A 22,624-nucleotide genomic window follows, 5' to 3' on the forward strand; every position below is an offset into this window, starting at 1 on the left:
TTGACATTGGTGGATCGTTTGAATGGTAGTTACAAGAGAGTATGATTTTCTCCTCTCTCTTTTCCCTCCTCTTTCCTCTCCTTCTATTTGAATACTTACGATTAAGACACGTCAACATCTTGTGATGAATTCTTAGAGAAAGATAAAGTGGAAAGTGTGAGAGAAGGAGAGGGAAGGAAAGGGAATTGGAGGGAGAGAATCTAGTCCGACCGGAGGGATACTAAAATGTTTCTATGAGTCATTTTTATTTTGGCAGGAAAAATAAATTGCCATAACGAAACTACCCGTTGGTCTTAAAAAAAAAAAAGTTTTCAAAGTCAAATATGTGGAGGCAAATTAACTTGTTTCTGATTAGATGACAACTAATGTCGGTGGTGGCTGAAAATTGAGGCAGATTTTATTAAATTAGGGGATCTAAAGAAGTCTGATTTTAATTGGGAATTAACTTTTTTTGGTAAAATAATGGATCTTTGCAGCCTGAATTTGTACAGTTAAGACTGTTAAGTCATAACATGGGCTGCACTGTGCACTCCAATAATGGGAATCCATGTTATCTTGAACAGATTATACATATAAGAAATAAATAAAAAGATATTTAAAGTCTTTCTTTCTAATTTACTGTATTTCGACAAATTTTTTTTTGTTTTTCGAATTTACATTGAATTACAATTAGCAATCATCAATTCATGCATGAACGATGTTTGTTAACTTTTGCTTTGTCTGACTGTTTGTTGATTGCTAACCATTTATACATGTGGGTGTTATACTAAGGTCTACACTGAGTTTGGCCAACTATCATCATGCGTGCATGAGTCACGTTCATCCGCTTTTGCCTTCTTAATTGCCTACTAGTTGCTATTAATTAACTACATATGACGGAAATTTTAAAATACTGAAAAGTTTGACAATATTCACTAGATTATCAACAACATATTAATAGATTTGATCTTATTGTTTAGTTCAAACTCTTCACCCCTCCAAATGAAAGAAAATACAAAATATATTTAGTCGTCCATTTTCTAATTTTCTTGTCGGAATTTATAATTAGAAAAAAATAATAATAATAAAATTAACAAACAAAGAGGGTAATGGCATAGAGGTAAAAAGGAAAGAGCATAAGGGGTAAAAGGGAGAGAAAGATAATATATATCTATAAAGTGGAGAGAACGGCGCTGTGTGCTGTCTTTTCCCGATAAGCCCGGTGGTTTGCTCAAATGGGGAAGAAGCAAACAACTCTCTCTCTCCTCTTCCATCTCTCTCCTCTTCTTCTTTCACTGCTCACTTCTTCTGCTACTTAACCCTCTCAAGCCCCACTTTCCATTTTTCAGTTTTGAAACCTCTCCCCTCCGCTTTCCATCAATTTCCCACATTTTCTCTGATTATTTTCTTACCCGCCAAACATCAACCCTAACTCGCTCCCACCTCCCGACCCCTCTCGAATTCTCAGCTCACAAACACATATCCAGCTTCTGTGAGTCTGTTTCTCACTCAATTTTTCAACTTTCTGCAGATAAAGCTCAAATCTGTTTACTTTTTGTTTCTGGGTTCTTTGGTTAGGCCAGTTAGTGGTGCTTTTCTGGTTTCAGGAAGTCTGGATTTGTATGCCAAGGGTAGTCCTTGCAACTTGGGAGGTTCTTAGGTCATCTCATCAGTCTAATTTTCTTGATTCAGCTTAAATTTTGCATTTTTAATTGTAATTAGTGTTAATTAGGTTGTCATTAATACGGGGTTTGAGATTGGAGGCAATGGGAGGGATAAAGTATCAACATTTTGTCTTGATTTGACGGATTTTTTGCAGCAAATGAACTGATCCCATCAAGTTTAAATGCGCAGATCTGTGAGCTTGCGTGCTCCAAATCTCAAACTGCTCATGAATCTGCAGACAAAGAATCACACTGCTCCATTTCTGCTGTCTTTACATTTGTTTAAGTTTTAACAATCAGAGAGAGCTTGACATCTGTCTGTCCCAATCAAAACGCACAACATTATTCAAGGTTTTAATTTTCCCATTTTTTATTTAAGCTACCAATTATCATTTCTTCTAGTTTTTAATTGTTTAATATATATAGAGGAGAGCAAGAACATGCCTGGCATTTTTAGGGCACAGGAAAAAAATTGTGTGAAATTTACTGCTGCTGCTTGAATCTAAAGCAGAAAAGGGATTACATACTAATTATACTTTTTTTGGTTTCTAAATTGGTTATATTGAAAAGTTCATCTTCTTTAAAAACCCTTTTGTTAGGTTTAGGCATTTAACTTTTATTAGCTTGAGATCTCTGAAAGCTGGTTTTTTTAGTGTAAATATGTACTGTATTTAGGCATCTGATCAGCTGTTTTTACTTGCTTTTGTGTTATGTGTATTTTGGGAAAATTTTCTTCGTTTTTCTTTTCATTTATTGAATTAAAAATGGAAATGAAATATCAAAATTACTGCTGGTGGTTTTTTGCAGAGCTGAGAGACTGTGAAGAGTAAAACTGTGCAGGCTTTGGTTTGCTGCTTTTGAAAGCACACTGCGGGAACTGCAAAAAGCTTGAGAGAGAGAGAGAGAGAGAGAGAGTAGAGAGAGAGCCTCTCTCTCCTGACTTAGACCGTGATATATCAGCAGCGTGAAAAAGGCCTTTTTATCACTACACAGCCAAAGTACCCTCTGAGTTATCGTCATCAATGCATAGGACACTGCAACCCCACCTCCTCCTGCACTCCTCCTCCCCTTCTTTCTCTCTCTAAAACCGCTCTCTCCCTCCCCCAAATTCAACCCCTTTCTCCCTCTCTCTCTCCTCCCCTTTCTCTCTCTAGAAAGAGCTAAGTGGTGAAAAGGATAAGAAGCCAGCAAAGCAGAACAGCACAAGTGCCCAAATTGAATGAGTCTTTATGTGAGAAAGGCATGAAACTACTGCTATGGAGGTGGAGGAGATTCAAGCCAGCAACAAGTTCCCAAGAATCGGAAATGGCAGCAGCAGAGATCACAAGCCATCACCCGAAGACGAAGACAATCAAGACCCATCATGCCTAGACCTCAAGAGGGCTGCCGCTGCCACCGCCGCAGCTGATGCGGGCAACCGTCTCCGTGGGTGGCACCACTCCCGCATCATCCGCGTTTCCAGAGCATCCGGCGGCAAAGATCGGCACAGCAAGGTGTGGACTTCAAAAGGGTTGAGAGACCGGAGGGTCCGCTTGTCTGTAACCACCGCTATTCAGTTCTATGATCTCCAAGATCGGTTGGGTTACGACCAGCCCAGCAAAGCAGTTGAGTGGCTGATCAAAGCCGCTGCCGATGCCATCGCTGAGCTCCCTTCTCTGAACAATTCTTCGTTCCCCGACACGCCGAAGCAGCTCAGCGACGAGAAGAGGGCGAGCTGCGAGCGAGGCGGATTTGATTCGGCGGAGATTGAGTTCGATCAGAATTACCACCAGAATCAGAGCCAGCCCGGGAATCAAAGCCAGCACCTTTCGTTGTCGAAATCTGCTTGCTCGAGTACTTCCGAGACCAGCAAGGGATCGGGGCTTTCCCTCTCCCGGTCGGAGATTCGGGTGAACCGGTCGAAGGCCCGGGAGCGAGCGAGGGAGAGAGCCGCTAAGGACAAAGAGAAAGAGAGCATCGAGTCAACTTACCCAGGGAACATAAACAACATATCCCAACAAAATGGTTCTTTCACTGAGCTTCTCACTGCCGGCATCGGCAACATTCACAACAACAATTCTCCGACCGCATCTGCTCAGCATCATCAGCAGAATCATGGTGGCGGCGGCGAGCCCATTTTGTTCCACAAGGCAGCAGCACCGATGGATTACTTCAGCCCCGGGCTTCTGGGGCTGTCGTCTTCGGCCCGGACCCATCACTCGTCCGGATTCTCCGGACAAATCCATCTGGGGATGAACTCGATTCCGCAGACAATGTCGGTTGTCTCCCCGTTCAATGTGTCCGGGGAACATCACCACGGACATCACAGTTCGGAGCTTCAGCATTTCTCATTTGTTCCCGACCTCATCCCGGTCACTACTTCGTCGCAACCGGGCAGTGGCGTTGACTACAACCTGAATTTTTCGATCTCTTCTTCCGGCGGCCTTGCTGGTTTCAATAGGGGGACCCTTCAGTCCAATTCTTCCTCTTCACCGTCTCTTTTGCCTCATCACCTTCAGAGGTTTTCTCCCATAGACGGATCGTCCAATGTACCCTTCTTCATCGGAGCTGCCGCGGCTGCGGCTTCTCCAACCATGGAGAATCACCACCACCACCACCACCATCAGCAGCACCAGCAGCAATTCCCTGGTGGATTTGATCGCCGCTTGCAGCAGCTCTACGGTGACGGAACCCGGCATTCAGACCACAAGGGCAAGGCAAAGAACTGATCTTTTTCAACGATCAATACTTGATAGCCCATCTAAGCTTCTTTCTGGTAAACCTTCAACGATCTGATTTTTTATTATCTTTTCTTTTCTTTTCTTTTCTTTTCTTTTTCTCTACATATAATATACATTTTCTGCTTCTTTTCTTTGCATTGGTTGCTTGCTTCTCTATTTCTGTGCTTGTTTTTGCCTCATATATATATGTGTGTGTGTGTGTCTACATAACCCTATTTATACTATCTTTTTATAGCATTATTGATATATAATTGTTAATTTGTTTATAATTTTGCATAGAAGTAGGGTTTGCTTGCTTTTCTTGGTAATCATAAACAAGTGAAGGAATCGGGTAAAGGGTTTCATGGAGATTTTAAAATATATTGTTGTCTGTCTGCTTTTGATTCCTGCATGGATTGGAGTGAATGGGGGGATCGGCTGGTTGTCTCCTCGTTTGTTCTCTTGTTTTGGTTCCCTTCTCTCTTAGCATATGAGGTCCTCCATGGAGGCTTGACAGGTGTTGGCAATCACTTGGCTCAGGCCATGTCGTTTGTCACTCGGAGGAGGCTTTGCTTTTCTGGTTAGCTTTAGGATACTTAATTTGGGAACTGGATCCTCTCCTGAGCTCAGGATGGGGATCCTCCTGAGCAGCCCATCCGGGCCGTTGAATTTTGATCCAAAGGCTTCAAACAGGGGGCTCCTCTAAAAATTATAATAATTGCAGCCGTTGGATCAAGTTTGAACGGCCTGGATGGCTGCTCATGAGGATCCCCATCCTGAGCTCAGGAGAGGATCCAGTTCCCCTAATTTGTTGTTTTCTGCCCTTCCAAGCTGCACCACATGACAAACTGCTCAGTGGCCTGTCGGTCTTTGCTTGTAAATAATTTGGCAGGAGTTGTTGTCTTTTGCTAATTAGCATGGTGAATCGTATTGGAGAGCTAACTTTCAACTTTGTTTGCTTAGCATTTAGCATATAGCATATAGCAGTTAGCATGAGCCCTAACTAACTTTTTGGTTCCTTTTTATTAGGATCCCATGCACGTAGGCAAGCATTGGCATTAATAAACTAAGTTGCTTCAATCTGTTCTCTCTAAAATGTACAAGAAACATAAGAATACATGTATATATGGAAAAAGAATTTTAAAAAATAATTCCTATTTACAGAAAAATTGGAGCGATTTTGACACTCATTTTATGCGTTCGCAGGTCCTTGTATTTTTATGCTTTAGTTTTACTTTTTCTTTACTCAATTACCAAAACAAGAAAACAATGAGTGAAAATAGATAAAATAGGAGTGTATATGAAAATCAGACACCAAAGAGAAAAAAGAAAGGGTTTGAAATGGAGAAGAAATATGTTTAAGTCATAGATGTTATGGGAAAGGAGCAAAATATTTATAAAATAACAACTATATATGTTTTGTATAGAATTTTATTTAGTTTTAGTTGATTACATAAGGGTTAAAATGAATCATAAATTGGGTATGTTCTCGACTCTCTATCCTAAGTGATTAGATAGCAGTTAACTTAATCTAATAGTTGGGTATCTTGTAGTTTGTTTCTGGCTCAGAAGTATACCTCTATAAGTTGGTGTTTTATTAAAAGAGAAATGAAAAGTAGATTCTTTTAAAGTGGGACTCTTTATGGATTCTGTGTCATTTTACAGTTTAACGTTTATTTTCGTGACAGTATTATAAAACATGGTGCCAACATATGAGGTGACAGAGAGTTTATAGGGAGTCCCACTTCTGAGAGTCTCCTTAATATTTCTCTTATTATAAAAGACCTAGGTGTTATTTGTAGGGAAAATAGACTTTTAATTTATAGATTGTTGTGATATGTTTCTGTGTGATCACAGTTACCCATCTCTGGCTTGCATTGAGCCACACCACCACAACTCCAATTTAGTTAAAGCTCCTCAATTGCCATACGTATATTTTGAGTAATAATATACTTTTTCTCTTTTGGAATATTTACTAATCTGTTTATGTTAATGGGCAAGACGTTGTACAATGGCCCCCTTTAGGGTTTCCATATTTAAAAAAATTGGTGGCAGATTTGAAGAACTGCCATTAATGACAAAATTTCAAGAACTATAATACACATATTGCTCCTAGTAAAAAAATATAACATGATATAATGCTAGACTATCAATCTGAAAATAAGCCCCTCTTTAGTTTAGAATTTTCCAAAAACTGGAACTCGTTGATTTTCCAGCTTTAAGTTTTGCTTGCTTAGTTATTTCTTATCCTTTAGGTTCCTTCCTTTCAAAACACATTTCTTGAAATTAGTTGTGCGTAAATCTTTTTGCTCAACAATCCATGCAACCCAATTTGTTCTTTTCTTTCTTCCTCCTCTTTGTTTTGTTTTGTATAGTTTAGTGTCATAAGACTGGCAGTTGGAGGAAAGAGTTGAAGCATGTGTCTTTTTTTTCTTCTTCTTCTTCTTCAATACTTCTATTGATATTGCTAGTTAATTAAGTAATGCAGGAAGGCAAATATTTGCAGTTCTGTTCGTAGTTTAAACGAAACAGTTTCAAAAAAGGACTCTGTGAAAGGGTATTTATTTCATCTTTCCAGATTAAAGGATTAGGGTAAGAGGCAGACAGATAATAAAGATATAATTAGGCTTCATGGATATTATAATTTCTTAGTCGGATCGAGTTATCCTTGTAGTATTTCAAACCTAGTCCATTTCAGTAGTGATCAACCCTTGTAGTGTTTTTTAATGCTTCATAGTGTGCCTTTAAAAGTGCGGTCGAGATTTGGACTTTGAGACCTCGGATCATTTGCAGACTTAATCTTCGAGTTTTCCAACCGAGTATGTTCTTCATGTGCTAGATATTGCTTGTTACTGTGATTTAAAGGTGCTCACTGGTCAGGTCTTAGAAAATCTGTTGTCACCCTTAGTTCTTGTTGATTGCTTTTACTCCGCAGGGGAGATTTTTTTATTTTACCGGAACACGGCCTGATACATCACGTGACATAATATAAGTGGAGAGAAGTTTTTTATTCAAGTGTCCTTCCACTTAACATATGGGGCCGTGTTCCTGGTACACGGACGGATGTTAATGGTATTTGCATGCGGAGTCTCAATTTTCTTGCGATTTATACTGCTCAAATCATAATATCTTCTGTTCGACAAAAAAAAAAAAAAAAAATCATAATATCTTCTGCATTTTCCCATGAGTTTACTGCAGGATTTGTCCTTCACTTGTATTTAACTATAATTATTACCAATATCTTCAATTAGAATTATTTCTTTGGTTATTTATTAATTCATGCATGATAATTTCGATCATAAATACTTATGCAGGAAAGTGAAGTTAAACAAGCAATGGGAAAGCTGCGATGGAATTCATGTGCTTCTCTCTGCATATCGGATGATAACTTAATATTATAATCCTTCTGGAATTGTTGGTATTTCTGCTTTTAACCATTTTCCGTTTCTTTATTTTCGGATATATATATTTATTTGTCTGTGTTGGAGAAGATGTAACTGACAATTTGTTTGAAGTTATTTTCTTTTCTCCTTTTCTTGCTCTTCAAGTGATCTTGAATGTATTTGGTTTTGTTGAAGCTCAAGTTTGGACCAATAAGTTGACTAGGAAAATGTGCATGCATATACTTGACATGCTTGCTAAGTTGGTAATCTTTGATACGGGGTTAGGTCGGTTGGCCAAGATAGTGTTCCTGCTCCTTTGCACTCGAGGTCTTGCCCAACTTGTGCGCACATGATTTATACGCGTATCAAACATAAAATCTTGCTTGACGTAACTTGAAAGTTAGAGAAAGTGGTGGATTACTCTGGCAGATAGGATGTTCCTCTTCAATTTCTTTTAGTGATATTGCTGTTTGAACTTGAAATGCAAGTATTTTTTAGGAAAGTTTGCTGTTGAAATTCAATTTAGAGTGGGCCCAAAAATTTCCGAAGCGTATTACTTTAGCCCAATAGTTACAGAGGTGTATGAAGTAGGCCCAAAAGTAATAAGGCTTAAGCAACACTAACAAATAAATATATTTAATATTTTCCATAGGACGGACACACTTTCTTGACTAACTGCCACTTACACAATGCGTGCAGATTTGTATTGCCTGATACGCCATAAAAGCACGGGTTGATTAAAAAAACCGAAAATCAAAAGAAAAAAAAAATACTGAATACCAAAATCGAAGAAAAAAAAAAATACTGAATACCAAAATCGAAGGAAAAAAAAAAGAGGACAAAATTAGAAATATTAAACCGAACTGAATTATGTTGGTTTGGTTTAGGTTTCAGAATTTAAAAATCGAACCAAATCGAATCAAACTGAACCACAGAAACCCTTAAAACGATTGGGGGTCTGCTATTTATTTTGATTGCTATGGTTTTGAGGTTCTGAGATGGGAGCTGGGGAGTGTATTTAATAATAATGGTCTTAGTTCTTAGTTTCTATCTGGTGCGTCTTCTTTGTTCAGTTGTACCGGTTTGTTTTATTTTGTCAAACTGGTTGATGCAATCAATAACAAAAATCAATATGTTAATAGAGAAAATTTTTATATTCAAATGAGTTCAAAGGCGTCAAGCTCAAGCTCAAACTCAAAACACGTTATCTACTTCTTTTAAAAGGACCAACTTTCAGATTTGTTTTTTCGAAAAAATTAATAATAATTTTCAGCTTTAATAAAAGAAACCAAATGAAAGCGAATTGAATAGAACTGAAAGAACCAAAGAAAACCGAACTAAATAAGATTTTCAATTTTGACAAACAACCGAACCGACTAAAACCAAACTCACACTTACTTAAAAAGAACCTATGTACTAGCCCAAAAATCTGGTCACATGAATTAAGCCCAAAATATATAAGCATCAAGGCTTTTTAGGGCAAAATAATCTAAGAGTTAATAGTTGAAAGTACTTTTTCAGAAAAAGAAAAGATCCATACGTCCAAATGCAGTACTTGTACTTTTCAGAAAGCTTCTTCAAAGTACTTTCATTCTTTTGAGAGCACACACTCGAAGTAAGTTTTGCTTTCGCACATACAATTAAAGTTCATCCTCAACGTACCCAAACAATAATGCCTAAATATATTCATACGCAGAGTCTGTCGCAATGCCGTATTTTAGTATGAATCGAAGCATAGTATGCATTAAAAATTTTGGTTGGCGGATTCTTTGTCAATTTAAACATTACTTATATCAATTTTGGAAGAACAATAGAAAAACAAGAATTAGTACTACTACAATGAATGTCAATAATTAAAATCAACAAACCCTCCACCTGTTAGCAGGAAAATTCAAGGAGCATGTGTACTTCTTCAATTGTTGAAATTGATTATTGAGTTTCATGTTTTTATTTTCCAACCATACCGCTGGTTACAAAAACAATAAATTAGTAACAGCATGCGACAACATGACCATCACATCAAAACATTAAGATGAGTAGTTTTTCAGTAGGTGTCAATCTATAAGCATAGTTTTAAAAGAAAACTAATGAAAAGAACTTGAAAACTTTGAGTTTTAATCAAATCAAAAGGACTATGAGTGACTTTTTAGAGTAAAAATGTCATTTTCGTTAAAAGTAAACAGTACCGAAAATGTTTCATTAAAACTCTGTAGTTTTAATTGAGTGGAGCGTTTGGAGGGTGTTAGGTTTTGAGTCCAGGTTTTAATTTAAATCACGTGGATTGTGACTGTGTGGGTGTACAAAGCAAATAAATCTCATGTGATAATAAACAGATAAAGTGGAAGCACAACCAGCTCATATTTTTAAATTAAATCAAAATAAATTGAATTAAATAAATAATGTGGCTGGAAAAAGTTACCTGGAAACTTCCTAAACCCCTTTTTTTTTTCCCGCTTACGATATTCGAGAAATTCTGGAATTTATAGTCTTAACGAAATATTATCACGCGGTATTTTTTTCGTTGGTAATTTAGATGTTATAATATGATTAGAAGATATAGTTGATATATCACGAAATTGAAATATATAGGGAAAACGATACGCTGTTGCCTCCGACTCCCAGCCTACAAGGGCATTGAAGATGCGATTAAATACATCTATAACTTTGAAGTTGGAATATATTCCCAATAAACAATATAAATGTTTTACAGTGAAAGTTACTTTTCCCACTAAAATTTGTCACGATGGTGGCTGAATTCGATCTACAAGATGACGGTAGCAATACAACGAAGCTTGTGTATAGAGATTTATACGAATCTAGACCACAAATTCAGATCCCTTCCTTCTAATCCACCAAGATCATAAATTTGGACCTTTGAAAATTGATTCAACGATTAAAGTTATTATAACATTTAAGGTGAGCCCTTATTTGTAGCCGTTGGATCAAATTTCAAAGGTTTAGATTTGTGATCTTGGTGAATTAGGAAGAAAGAATCCCTTCCCAGTCAAAATATTATATCGCATTTTAAATAAAGACATGCTATTTTATGGGAAAGGAAATAAAAAAAACAAGGATTATATTGGTGCATGCAAGTTGAAATAAATAAGAACAAAACGACGATGGATGCCAATCTTTGAAGCATCTTTCCCTTTAGTAGGGCAGGGCAGGGGGCAGCCACGAATACTAATAATAGAATTGACTATTTTTTGCACGATTAGTTAATCTGATACGAAATGATATGAAAATAACAGATTTTGAATTATCGGTTACTAACCCGTTAAGAATCCGATAAAATATCGTTTGCCTGATCTAGACATTAGGTATGACAATGTCTTGCATGACATGTTAACTTGACACAAAACGACACGATCCGTTAACGAATTGGATCATTATAATACGAAAACGATACGAAGACAGCCTATTTGCGCAAACTAATAGGCATCTTTTTCATGCTTCATTTATCGCCTAATCTAATCACACAAAATTCAACCCACTTGGCACTTGAACAGAATTTTATTTGTGTAATTATTTTTAAACCACCTGCTGCTTCTATCTACCGGGAGACAAAGCATTTGTTCACGAGCCAAGAGAAGAAGATATTCCCTCTCTATTTGGGAGCCAGAAAGTGATGTTTTATTCCAAAATTAGTAGGTAATTTTTCACTAAACCAAGCTCTTGGTGATTGCAAAAATGGCAAAAATGGCTTTAATGTGATGAAATTGAAAAGCCAAGATACCTTTTAGGTTGAGTGAACGACACAGTCACGCAAAGACCATTTCCTGTTTCCTTTTTATCCTTGCCATCGCAAGTGCTTGCGAGATCCACAAAGCAAGTTCGGTCCACGGGAACTCGTCCTGCTTTGTGGGTCTCACAAACATGATACCCACAAAGGAGGATCGGTAGCCCGGAACTCATCCTCCTTTGTGGATCTCACAAACTGATCCTAGCACATAAATGGGAGAAGAAAAGGGAACAATTACTTCATTATCTCCATGGAAGTTCTCTCACAGAACATTCAAACGTTGCACCATTCGGACAGTTCCTGCTATCGATTCTATACCCGCAGTCATGAGAACGAAGCACATTTCTGTTATTTTCTACGAGGACGGAAACTTTGCATGGAAGTTGTCTTTGAAATGAACTTTTGACATACATCACATAACCAGAGAACAGTTTCATGATACCTACAATATTCACATACATTTGGAAGAAAGAAAGGTAAAACTAGATCACTGCAAACCCAAAATCTCTATAACATCAATCTTAGTTGCATGCGAGCACTCACTCTTACAAGCGTAATGCCCGAAACAGAAACATCCAGCAGATGCAGCAGCATTTTCAACTCTCAGCTCAAGCATACGAGAGTGGGGGATCTGCAGTGCATGTTCCGTCGGTGTATCTCCTCTTTCTGCGTCGTTCCAATCAAGATTCATTTCAACTGAGAGGCACCGCAGTTAACTTAGTCTTCCGATGAGGCAAAATTGTTCTCCCCTTCTCCACTTTCAATTATGCAGCTCCCCATTTTCCCTCGAAGGACACTGTTTCCCCTGTCAAAATCCCAAGTTGAACTAAATCAGTACCAAACCATGAATGAGTAATCACATGGAAACTTGTACATCAGCATTAAGCAATCATAGAGACAACCAGAGCGGAATAAGAAATCGGAAAACATACTCGTGCCAAAATTGCTACCTAACATAATGCATTCGATTGTTTATCCAAACTCTCATTCAATTATTTATCAAATGACATATGCTTCTAAGCTACTTTATAATTCATTGTCTTGGCAATCCAATACCTAATACAATTTAGAGTTTGGAACTTTGGACTGAGAGCAACATGCAGATCAACCCAATTCCCTGTAATACCATTAAATTTGGGAACTTTGGATTGCAAGCAAGAACAAGGACGAAATAAATGACTTCTGGTTCTAATGTACAGGAAATATTTGCCGAACATTTGAAGCCAACCAGTCATTGAATTGCAGCCAAAAGGCATTAAAACCTAAGCAATCATCCAATTCAATCCGAATCATTCATACACGAATACATTAACAGCAAATTTACCTGAGACACCTGAAATAGAATCAGAAGGAGTTCATCTCAAGACAGTATGTGCGCCTCTTGACCAGCATCTTGGCCGCCGTCCCGTACGGCTCTTCGAAGGCGGTCGAAATCCAGGACAGATCAGAGGAAACCTCCTTCTTGGCGGTCAGAGATTGCTCGCTGGGCCTTATAGCTACCAAAGTCGCACCCTTTAGCACGACCCCATCAGGCAATTCCAGCTGGGGAGCATACCAGAGCCGCATGTTCAGTGCCGGCACGAGCGTCCGCTTCGACGCCGAAGAGGCCGACAATGGCTTCACCCGCAACTCCTCGAGCTGGTCCCTGTTCATGTGCAACACCCCCTGACCATCGGCATCGGTCAGAACCAAGCTGTCTAGCGTTTTGTGCTCGGAAATGATTGGCTGAAGCAGGTAGTGCCTGGCTGAGGCGGCGATCAACGAGCTGATCGTCCACACAACCCTCAGCTTCAGGCCGCCGTTGGTGTAAAACGAGTCGGGTATGCTTCCGTTGTCTTCCGTCACGGCGGCGTTGTTGGTGGCGCACAACCCATCGGACCCAGTGTCCGGAAGGAGCGATGCTTTGGTGGGTCCCGGGTGGATGACTGAGGATGCGCCGAGGATGACGCAGTTGTCTAAGGTGGAGCCGAAATCGGCCCTCCACTTGAGCAAAACGCCGTCGTCGATGCCGAGCTCACCGCTGGGAAGCTCGATCCGGAGGAATCGAATCTCGTTGAAATTCTTCAAGACTTGGGTCGGGGAGTGGTGGGTGACGCCGGACTGGTCGAGGCTGTTGCTGTCGGCGGCGGAGGAATCTGGGTCATCGACGGAGAGAGCGGAGTGGGACCCATTCGGGGATCGCCGGTTGGGTCCCAGGAACTGCCCGAGCGCCTGCAGAGGCTTGACAATGCCGCCGAGGACGAGGCGGAAGAGGGCAGAGAAGGGGGCCCGGGACTTGTCGGAGGAGGAAGACGAGGAGGCGGAGGAGGGGGAGGAGTCGTCGTCGGAGATGACGCAGTCGACGCGGACGACGACGTTATCGACCTGGGGGACAAGGGAGTGGAAGCGGCGGGAAACGACGCAGCAGCGGCCGAGGGCCTTGACGTCGCCGATCTTGTTGAAGACGAGGAGGAGGAGGGAGTCCGGGAGGCGATCGAAGTGGTCGTCGTCGACGGAGGAGTAGGGTTCCGGGTAAACTCTAGAGGAGAAGGTCAGATCTGAGCGCACAGAGGACATCGTTTCGCTTGTGGATTCTGGGTCGGATTGAAACGGATAGGAAAGTTGGAAGAGATCAGATTGGGGTGGAGGTGCGTAGATCTGAGAGGGGAAACGCATGGCAGATTGCAGGTTGCAGAGAGGGATTTTAGAGAGAGAAAGAGAGAAAATCTTAGAGAGAGAGAGGGGGAGATGGGGGAAGAAATGGTAGGAGGAGGAGATATATCCAAGCTGATGGGTTAGGCTTGTTGTTCTGTCATTTTACGATGCGCAGAGTAGAGAGAGAGAGGATTGACAGAGAGAGACGCGGCACAATATTATGTTTCTTTGTAAAATATATTCTTACTTTTGTCTTCTACTTTGCTGGCTTTACCCTCCTTTTTCTCACCCTTTAACTTTGATTCCTTTCCCTCTTGGGTAAATTCTATTTGAGCTTATAATTTCGAGAAGAGATAAATTATTACAACTTTTAAGGAGTCAATACAAGTGGATCGTTAGATGAAATTTAAAAAGTTCGGATCATTTGATCCGGTAACCTTGATGATAGAGATCAAGAGAGGATCTCTTCTCTATGATTTCAAGTAATTCCCGGAAAACATATAATAGAAACTTGGGTCACCCACAATAACTTAAAACCTTATACTTATAAATAAAAAGAAATATCAAGTTTCGGTTGAGATCCATTAAACCATAATATTAAATAACAAAATACATTAATTTTAAGGGAACTTTAATGAAAAACTCCCAAAACTATTTACTTTAACGAAAAATCACATTTTTACACTAAAAAATCAATTATGGTGTTATTCACTTTACCTTTTATTTTGTCGTTATCGATAAACTCAAAGTTTTCAAACCATTTTCATTAGTTTTCTTTAATTTTAACTAAACAATCAAATCAGTTTTTTTCTTAATTATTTTGTATTTTTTTTTTAAACTCTATTTTGTTTACAAACTAGTACTATAGTCTTGTGAGATTCATTTGCATGTAAGAGGCGTGAGACTAGATTCAAATAGGTCAAATGAAACTTGAAATCGTCATTCGTAAATATCAAATATGAGATTTTTCTCTTACAAGTTGAGAAATTTATTGTTAACCTACTTTTGCTAATTAATATTTTTTTATCACATTTATGATAATTAAGTTGGCATCAATACATGAATAGCGAGTGATTGAATGTTGAGCGTTGGCATGACAACGTCTCTCTATAGGAGAAATATTAAAGAAACTCTCTTTTTATAGATTATTCGTCACTCCACAATTTAACGTTAATTTATTTCTCAATATTATAAGATATTGTACTAAAAACTTAAAATGACAGAAAGTATAAAAAATCTGATTTTTTTTTTTTTTTTAAATTCTCCTTAGCATTTCTCCGCTCCATAGACATAGCTGGCAATGCCAATTTTGGAGTTCGCCTGGGCATTGGCGTTGGCGTAGGACCGCTGCCGATAGAGCACCATGGTTCCGGGATGTAAGGGTTTATTTTTAAAAATTATTTTTGACATGAACCCATACTATTTAAAACATGAAATAGTGTAATAATTTGTTTTTCCTAAAAGGAATGGCAATATGTTAAGTGTAAAATGAGGAACTATTCTTTATTTCAATTTTTCTTATCAACGTTTACGCTTTGTTTTTCCTCTCATTCTTTTATAGACAATAATTGTGTCCTCTCAATTATAATTACTGTAAAAATTTTATAACTTAATTGGTAAAATATTAACCTGTACATTTGAGGTCTCGAGTTTTAATCCTTCCATCTTTAGGGGTGGTATTGGTACGATTACCGTATCAAAACTCATGTACCAATTACCATACCAAACTTTTGGTATGACAAAATTTATTACCGTTACAGTACCAAACTTTAAGTATACCCATGCTAAATAGTTCGATTGACATGAAATGGTAATGGTAATTACTACTTGGTTTTGAGCCAAAATTTGATTTTTTTTTCCAACCCAATTTAAGGCCCAAACGTGTTTTGGCCACTCCTTTTGGGTTTCTCAAACTTTTTTATTTAATTATGAGAATTTTATAGAGATTCATTTAAGAAACAAGAAGTATTTGATGAAAGAATTGCTGAAAGAACCCAATATCCCTAAAAAAAATAGTACAAAGATTCCTAAATTTCATCTCTACATTCTTTAAAATTGTACAAAAGTTAACTTGATAGACGAAGCCAGGGAGAAAGACATCCCAATTTGATGAAGGAGAAGATGAGATGGATTTCGAAGAGAGAGAGTCGCTGGAACTGGAGCAACAGAGATGAAATCAGTGGCTAGATGAGTGAAAAGATGAAGAGTCGCAGCGCAAGAAGGCTTAGGTTTTTTTATTCGGAAAGTAGAGGTTAGAGGGTAAGATGATTGAATAAATGACTAGGAAAAAAAATATATAATGTATATATAATGATAATAATACCTAATTATATATAAATGAATAAATAAATTATATAATATTAATAGTAGTGGTACGGTACGGTATACCACTAGTAATGGATTTGAACCATTACCAATGGTACAAATTTTTTGACACAACTTCAATATAGTATAGTTGGTATGATAATTTGGCAAAAAATTCCACCCATCCTAATGTCGATGGTAAACGAAAGCCACATGCATGTAAGAGACTAGCTGTGAGAGGACTGTGGAGAGATTTTTTTTCTTTTTTCTTTTTTTTTTGGGCTAGGGATCTTTTAGTTTAAGTACCGATTCGTACTAAAAAAAAGTATCAATTCTAAGAAAAGTTTTAGCTAATATAACTTGTTTTTAGTTTAGGTATCACTGAAAAAGTCAACCAAAATATACTGCTATAATTCAAAATAATGACATGATTGTCGCTCAAACATACCATGATAGAGGCAAAAGCCGGGGCCACGGGAGCTATACGTGTGGACAACGGGCCAACTTTTTCCTGCAACCAGTTGATCAAATTTTTCGGCAATCGACCGGTCTCAATTCCACTGTCCAATAGTATCCTTAAAAAACATGCTAAATAATTAGCATAAATGATCACTTTTTGACATTTAATTGCAAAAGTAATCAAGTGTCGTATGTCATCATTTTGTGATTGTTATGTTATCGTTTTGCAATCAAATATCAAACAGTGATTATTTCTACTAATTGCAATAAAGTAATTAGCACGAACTTGAACGCTTACAATATTGAAAAAAGAGAGTATCACTAGACAAATAGTTACTTGTCAATTAAAAGATGGTGAGAAGACAATATTGTTTGTCTTTTATTACAAAATAAAATCATGGGTAGTAATGTAATTTCACACAAACTAAATTTTACTGTTTTTTTTTTTTTGAAACGTCACACACATGTCATTACTTAGTACTACGGTCTAGTGACATTTCTCTTTATTGGTAAGTGAGAGGTCTTAGGTTCAATTATCGTCAAAGACAAATTTGAACCACATTATTGCTAGTCTATTGTGAGACTTAGCCCGCTCCTTCACCACCTTATTGTAGGTAATATCGTTTGATTAAAAAATAAAATAAAAAAGATAATAATAAAACCTCACACACATGTCATTATAACATCTATAATTTAGAAAGAAAGAAAAAAAAAAACTCATGTACAAAAAACTACCTCAACTATGGGATCACGCAGTTTCATACCTCATCTTTTAAATTGACAATGTCATACCGCATCTTATGAATTTGTAACAATGTCATACCTCTGTCAATTTTTCTATTAGTTTTTCTGTTAAGTGCTGACATGGCTTGATTCGTGACCTACTTTCTATTATAAAATTATTAAAAACTAAAAAAAATTATTTAATATTTTTTAAATATTAAAATAATAATAAAAGGCAAAAAAAAACCCTCACTTTTGTCCCTCCCCTCCCCCTCCTCCCTCCTCCCTCCTCTCTCTCTCACTTTCTTCATCTTCTTCCCCCACTGCAAATCCCAACAAAAAAAAAAAAAAAAATCCAATTTGTCCTCCCCCCACACGCGCACTCAATTTCCCCACACCACACCCATACCCACACCCAAACCCCACTCTTGTCCCTCCTGCAACCCAGGAAGAAAAAAAAAAAAAACCCAGATCTCGTCGGTGGAAGATGGTGCACAAAGAAGGTGGAGGATAGGTGTGGAAGAGGATGTGGAGAATGGATGAAAGTGGTGGATTTGGGGTTTGATGGGTTTTCAAAAAAATTTTTTTTTTTTTTCCTTCTTCTTCCGCAGGGGAGTTGATGTTTTTTTTTTTTTTTTTTTTAAAAAAAAATAAAATAAAATTCCTTCCTCCTTTTTTTCCTCTTCTTCTTCTTCCTTCTCCTTCTCCTTCTCCTTCTCCTTCTCCTTCTTCTTCTTCTGCAGGGGGTGTTGATGGGTTTTCAAATTTATTTTTTATTTTTTCTTCCTCTTCTTCTTCTTCCTCCTTCTCCTTCTCCCTTCTTCTTCTTCCGCGCCGATAGGGGGAATTTTTTTTTTCCTTTCTCCTTTTTTTTCCTCTTCTTCTTCTTCTTCTTCCTCCTCCTCCTCCTCCTCCTCCTTCTTGTTCTTCTGTAGGGGGTTGTTGGGTTTTCAAAATTTTTTTTATTTTTTTTTATTTTTTTGGGTTTGCAGTTGGGGGGAAAGAAAATGAAGATGGGGAGAAGAGAGAGGAGGGGGGAGGGGGAGGGGAGGGACAAACTGATGGTTTTTTCTCTCTGCTTTTATTATATTTAATATTAAAAAATATTAAATAATTGTTTTTAGTTTTAATAATTTTTTAATAGAAAGTATGTCCCGAATCAAGCCACATCAGAACTTAACAGAAAAACTAACAAAAAATTGACAGAGGTATGACATTGTCACAAATTGTAAGATGCGGTATAACATTGTCAATTTTAAAAGATAAGGTATGAACTGTCGTGACCCCAATAATTGAGGTAGTTTTTTGTACTTTACCCCTTTTTTTTAATTTTACTTTTATTTATATTTAATATTTAAAAAATATTAAATATTTTTTTAATTTTTAATAATTTTTTATTAATTTTTAATAGAAAGTGGTCCCGTCTATTGCCACGTCAGCATTAACAGAAAGACTACAGAAAAATTGACGGAGGTATGACATTGCAACCTTCATTTTCTCTTTCTCTCACATTTCTCTTTTTTTTCCACATATTTTTTTTTTCATAAAATTTTATATTTACACACATTATATGTGAGCTTCATTTAGCGAAGGTTTTAATAAAACATCTAATATTACAAAAAAAAAAAATATCTCTCTTTTTTTTATTTTTTTATTTAAAAGGGGATCTGCTATGGCGATCATTTCAGAAGTCGGAAAAACTCACAGAGGCATTTCAGCCTTCCCCTAGCCACCATCGTGCGATTCACCAACTGCATAAATCAAACCCAAGACTTATCGTGCAGAATATGTGTCGGGAATTCATCCTAACCACTAGACCACGCCATGATGTTGATGATTTACAAAAAAAATATCTCTAATTCATTGAAAATGAATTTAAGTACAATGAACAAACAGTAAATTCCGACCAACTCGAATAATCCACATCGGTTCAATTGGTAACTAGTAAGAATCACATAAAATTTACGGTGGTTGAAAGTAAGAAGATGGTGGGTGGGTGGATAGGTAGGGGATGTCCACAACTTGTGATCCTAGGATGATTATATTGTCGGGTAAAGACGGTAAAAAGCCGCAACATAAGGCCGCAAAGTAGGTCAAGTTTTGTTGGTTTAGGGCTTTGGTCCGGCCCTATTTCATTTTTCACCTTTTTTTATTGTGCTCTCAAGTTTGCTTTTCCCGTCCTTTTAAACAATTTTATTGCTGTTTTGTACCTTGAATGACGCTTTGGGATTTGCTTGAAGTTTAATGGTAACTTTGATTCAGATGAAAGCAAAGTATGGAACCTCTTCTTTCCCAGTAACCTGGGGCCACATAAAGTTAGGCTCGTAAGTTACACACCTGAGCTTATTCGTCGGCTACTATTCTTTCAACCAGCCTACTCATCTTTCGCCTAGAGCAATTGAAGAGAACCGAACCCAGTTGAACATCCCCCATTGCCCAACATATCATGGAGAAATTTTTTATTGTGACGGGAACACGGATGGTACACCACGTGTTTTTATGTAAGTGGTGAGAAATTTTATTTTTTAAGTTATTCACTTTTTAACGCACATATCTCACCATTTGTATAATGACATGTGGTGTACCACCCCGTGTGCTGATCACACTGAAAAATCTCTCCACATCATGAGGAAGGCGGGGATGACGACCACTCATCATTTTTCTTATACCTCGGGCGACACACTTGTTGCCAGCTCAAACAAAGGTTCGCCATCCTACAAGACCCATGCCAGTCCTGAGGGGGTGCAAGTGGTGCTACCATACAAGGTTCCAAAATCAGAAGGGCCCCCGATTTTTCAAATTTGCATGTATATACGTATATATAGCAATATGTGTAAAATATTATAAACTTGAGTCTAAGCGCAAGTGGTATTACCGCTTCTTTACATCGGCCTAGGTGATGGGTTTGAAACTCGTCTCCATTTTTTTTTTTTCAGTTTATTTTTATTAAATGCATAAGCTTCCACAAAATAATATAAAATTTTCACATAATAACATGAAAATTCAAACATTGACCCTCTAAATAGTTAAGGAAAAACAATACGCCACCTTTCCACTTATTTATTTGTTAAATTTGTTTGTGCTATTAGAATTTAAAGAAACTCAAATGAAAACTAAAATTATTTTTTTGAACAAAAAAAGAAAAAAATAAAATTCTTAAGTACTTTTTAGGGCCGCCAATTGACTTTCGTACAAGGTCTTGAAATCTCAGGACCGACCCTGACAAGACCCAACACACTACCAAAATCAGCCCTCAATTCAACTTGTTGGATGCAACTCATCTACACGAAGCCGTCGCTAATAACCAATTCAAGACACTTTTAAGTTTTTAACTAGTTGCCTTTGGCTGCATACCTTCACTTTAGCCTCTTTGAGGCACTTTCTTAGCCATCTTAACCAGTAATTAAGCGAGAAAAATTGCATACTCTAACGCCTGTGTGTGGATCCGTCTATGACTTTATATTTATACAAGGTTGCTTACACTAAACCCAATGACAGAAAATAGTTGGTGATGATGTGTTGTGAAAAAATAGAACACGAGCTTACCAAAACGAATCAAATTCATATCATGAAATATTTATTTTTCAGATGAATTAAACGACTAATGCTATTCATATTATGTTTTTGTACCATATTTTCATACCATTTTAGGTGACATTTAATGTGAATAGCCACATCATTGAATTAATCAGATTTTTTAATTTAGTTCATTATTTAATAAACTAATAATTAAGAAAAACTAATTAATTAAATGATGATTGTGGTATACGAGAAGTTTTTCTCCTTCCTTTCCTTGGGTTTTGCAAATTTTTCAAATGATGTGTCTGTCCACATCAGATGCCACCTAAGGTAGTATAGAAATGTGATATAAAAATATTGTATGAATAACATTTAAATCCACTTATATTACATAAAGTAATTAACTTTCCACACGTAATACTAAATACCATATAATTAATTACTTGATGGCCTCGAAAGGCTGAATAAAATGCAGATTAAGCAAGTGCAATTAATTGAACTTAAGCACAATAATTATTTAATTAATTAAAACAGATCCAAGAAAAATACAAATCACACACACACGCACGCGCGTTGTGGGCCCTTGTGGGATGGCATGTGTGTCTTCATAAAAACGTTTTCACACGTGCCGTGGCGTCCGTACTCTTGAGACGGTATCGTGGTACAAACTACAACACATGAAATCACCTATTTCATTTCATGATGTCATGTGTCGCGTAATTCACGGCGAGATTGGTGTTTGTAACGGACGCTGAACATTATATTTGACAAATTGATGTAAATCACAATGCGAATCGGATTATTCAACAACTTGACAGGCGTAAATTTGAAAAAAATAAATATTAGAATTCGTAAATTTGGAGACATTACTGTCTAATTTGAGCTCATAATATGTTTTTTAGAATAGAATGACAAACGATCAAATTACATGACTTTGCAGTTAGTTAAATCGTTTTTGGTATTTCGATATCTTTTGCCAGGTCAATTGTGCATTTATAGATTTTAGTTTATTTTGTAAGTGTTTTGTTTTGAGTGATTAATAAAAGTGTAAATTGTTAAAAATGATGTGTAAATAATACTATCCTTCGCTTTTATATTCTTTAGAGGTAGAGTTGATAGGTGGGAATATTGGAGTATTTAAATAAGTTTTGGAGGTTGGAGAATTTTCTCAAGTCTATCATTTTCAAGATTTAAAGTCGGTTTGTTGTTTATCAAATTGCTTTCGCCGTGATAAAATTCTTCAATTCTCCTTTTGCCCAATCAAACTTGGAATTTCGCCTTTCGGTTTGAACTTTGACGTGATTTTGTGTCATTGTCAATTTAGTACTTTTCTCCTTATTTCATTTCATTTTATGAATGAAGATAATCATCTTCTTTTGGCTTGTGAATACACGTATACGTATAATATATGGGTAGTGCTAACTAGACATCTGTTTTTACTTCTTTTATAAATTGAAAAAGATCAATTTCCAAAAATTAATAAGAACGTATCAGAGTAAAATAGGTATGTAATAGCAC

General features: G+C 37.3%; 2 protein-coding genes across 3 annotated transcripts; one reads left to right on the forward strand and one right to left on the reverse strand.

Annotated features, from left to right (window-relative positions):
- Positions 1–1,175: 1,175 nt before the first annotated feature.
- On the forward strand, positions 1,176–7,874 carry LOC103951300 (transcription factor TCP2). Of its 2 annotated transcripts, XM_009362644.2 has the most exons (5): positions 1,176–1,471; positions 1,587–1,639; positions 1,834–1,994; positions 2,451–4,398; positions 7,657–7,874. In XM_009362644.2, exon 4 carries the CDS (start codon positions 2,900–2,902, stop codon positions 4,349–4,351), a length of 1,452 nt encoding a protein of 483 aa, XP_009360919.1. In that variant the 5' UTR covers positions 1,176–1,471; positions 1,587–1,639; positions 1,834–1,994; positions 2,451–2,899; the 3' UTR covers positions 4,352–4,398; positions 7,657–7,874. The 2 variants fall into 2 exon arrangements, with proteins under 2 accessions (XP_009360919.1, XP_009360918.1); XM_009362643.2 differs by lacking the exon at positions 1,587–1,639.
- A 3,981-nt stretch (positions 7,875–11,855) lies between these two features.
- Positions 11,856–14,303, reverse strand: LOC125472477 (F-box protein At5g46170-like). The gene is made up of 2 exons (XM_048573982.1): positions 12,792–14,303; positions 11,856–12,272 (listed from the first exon to the last, which is right to left on the reverse strand). The coding sequence occupies exon 1, from the start codon at positions 14,120–14,122 to the stop codon at positions 12,812–12,814; it is 1,311 nt and encodes a 436-aa protein (XP_048429939.1). The 5' UTR covers positions 14,123–14,303; the 3' UTR covers positions 11,856–12,272; positions 12,792–12,811.
- Positions 14,304–22,624: the final 8,321 nt, after the last annotated feature.

Source organism: the organism of the source record quoted next, unplaced genomic scaffold (assembly GCF_019419815.1).
Source record: "Pyrus x bretschneideri cultivar Hongxiangsu unplaced genomic scaffold, Pyrus_bretschneideri_v1 Contig7, whole genome shotgun sequence".
Lineage (NCBI taxonomy): Eukaryota > Viridiplantae > Streptophyta > Magnoliopsida > Rosales > Rosaceae > Pyrus > Pyrus x bretschneideri.

Excerpts from the sequence above, each read along its gene's own strand:
- LOC125472477 (XM_048573982.1), bottom strand. The coding sequence starts at position 14,122 with ATGCGTTTCCCCTCTCAGATCTACGCACCTCCACCCCAATCTGATCTC.
- LOC103951300 (XM_009362644.2), top strand. The coding sequence starts at position 2,900 with ATGGAGGTGGAGGAGATTCAAGCCAGCAACAAGTTCCCAAGAATCGGA.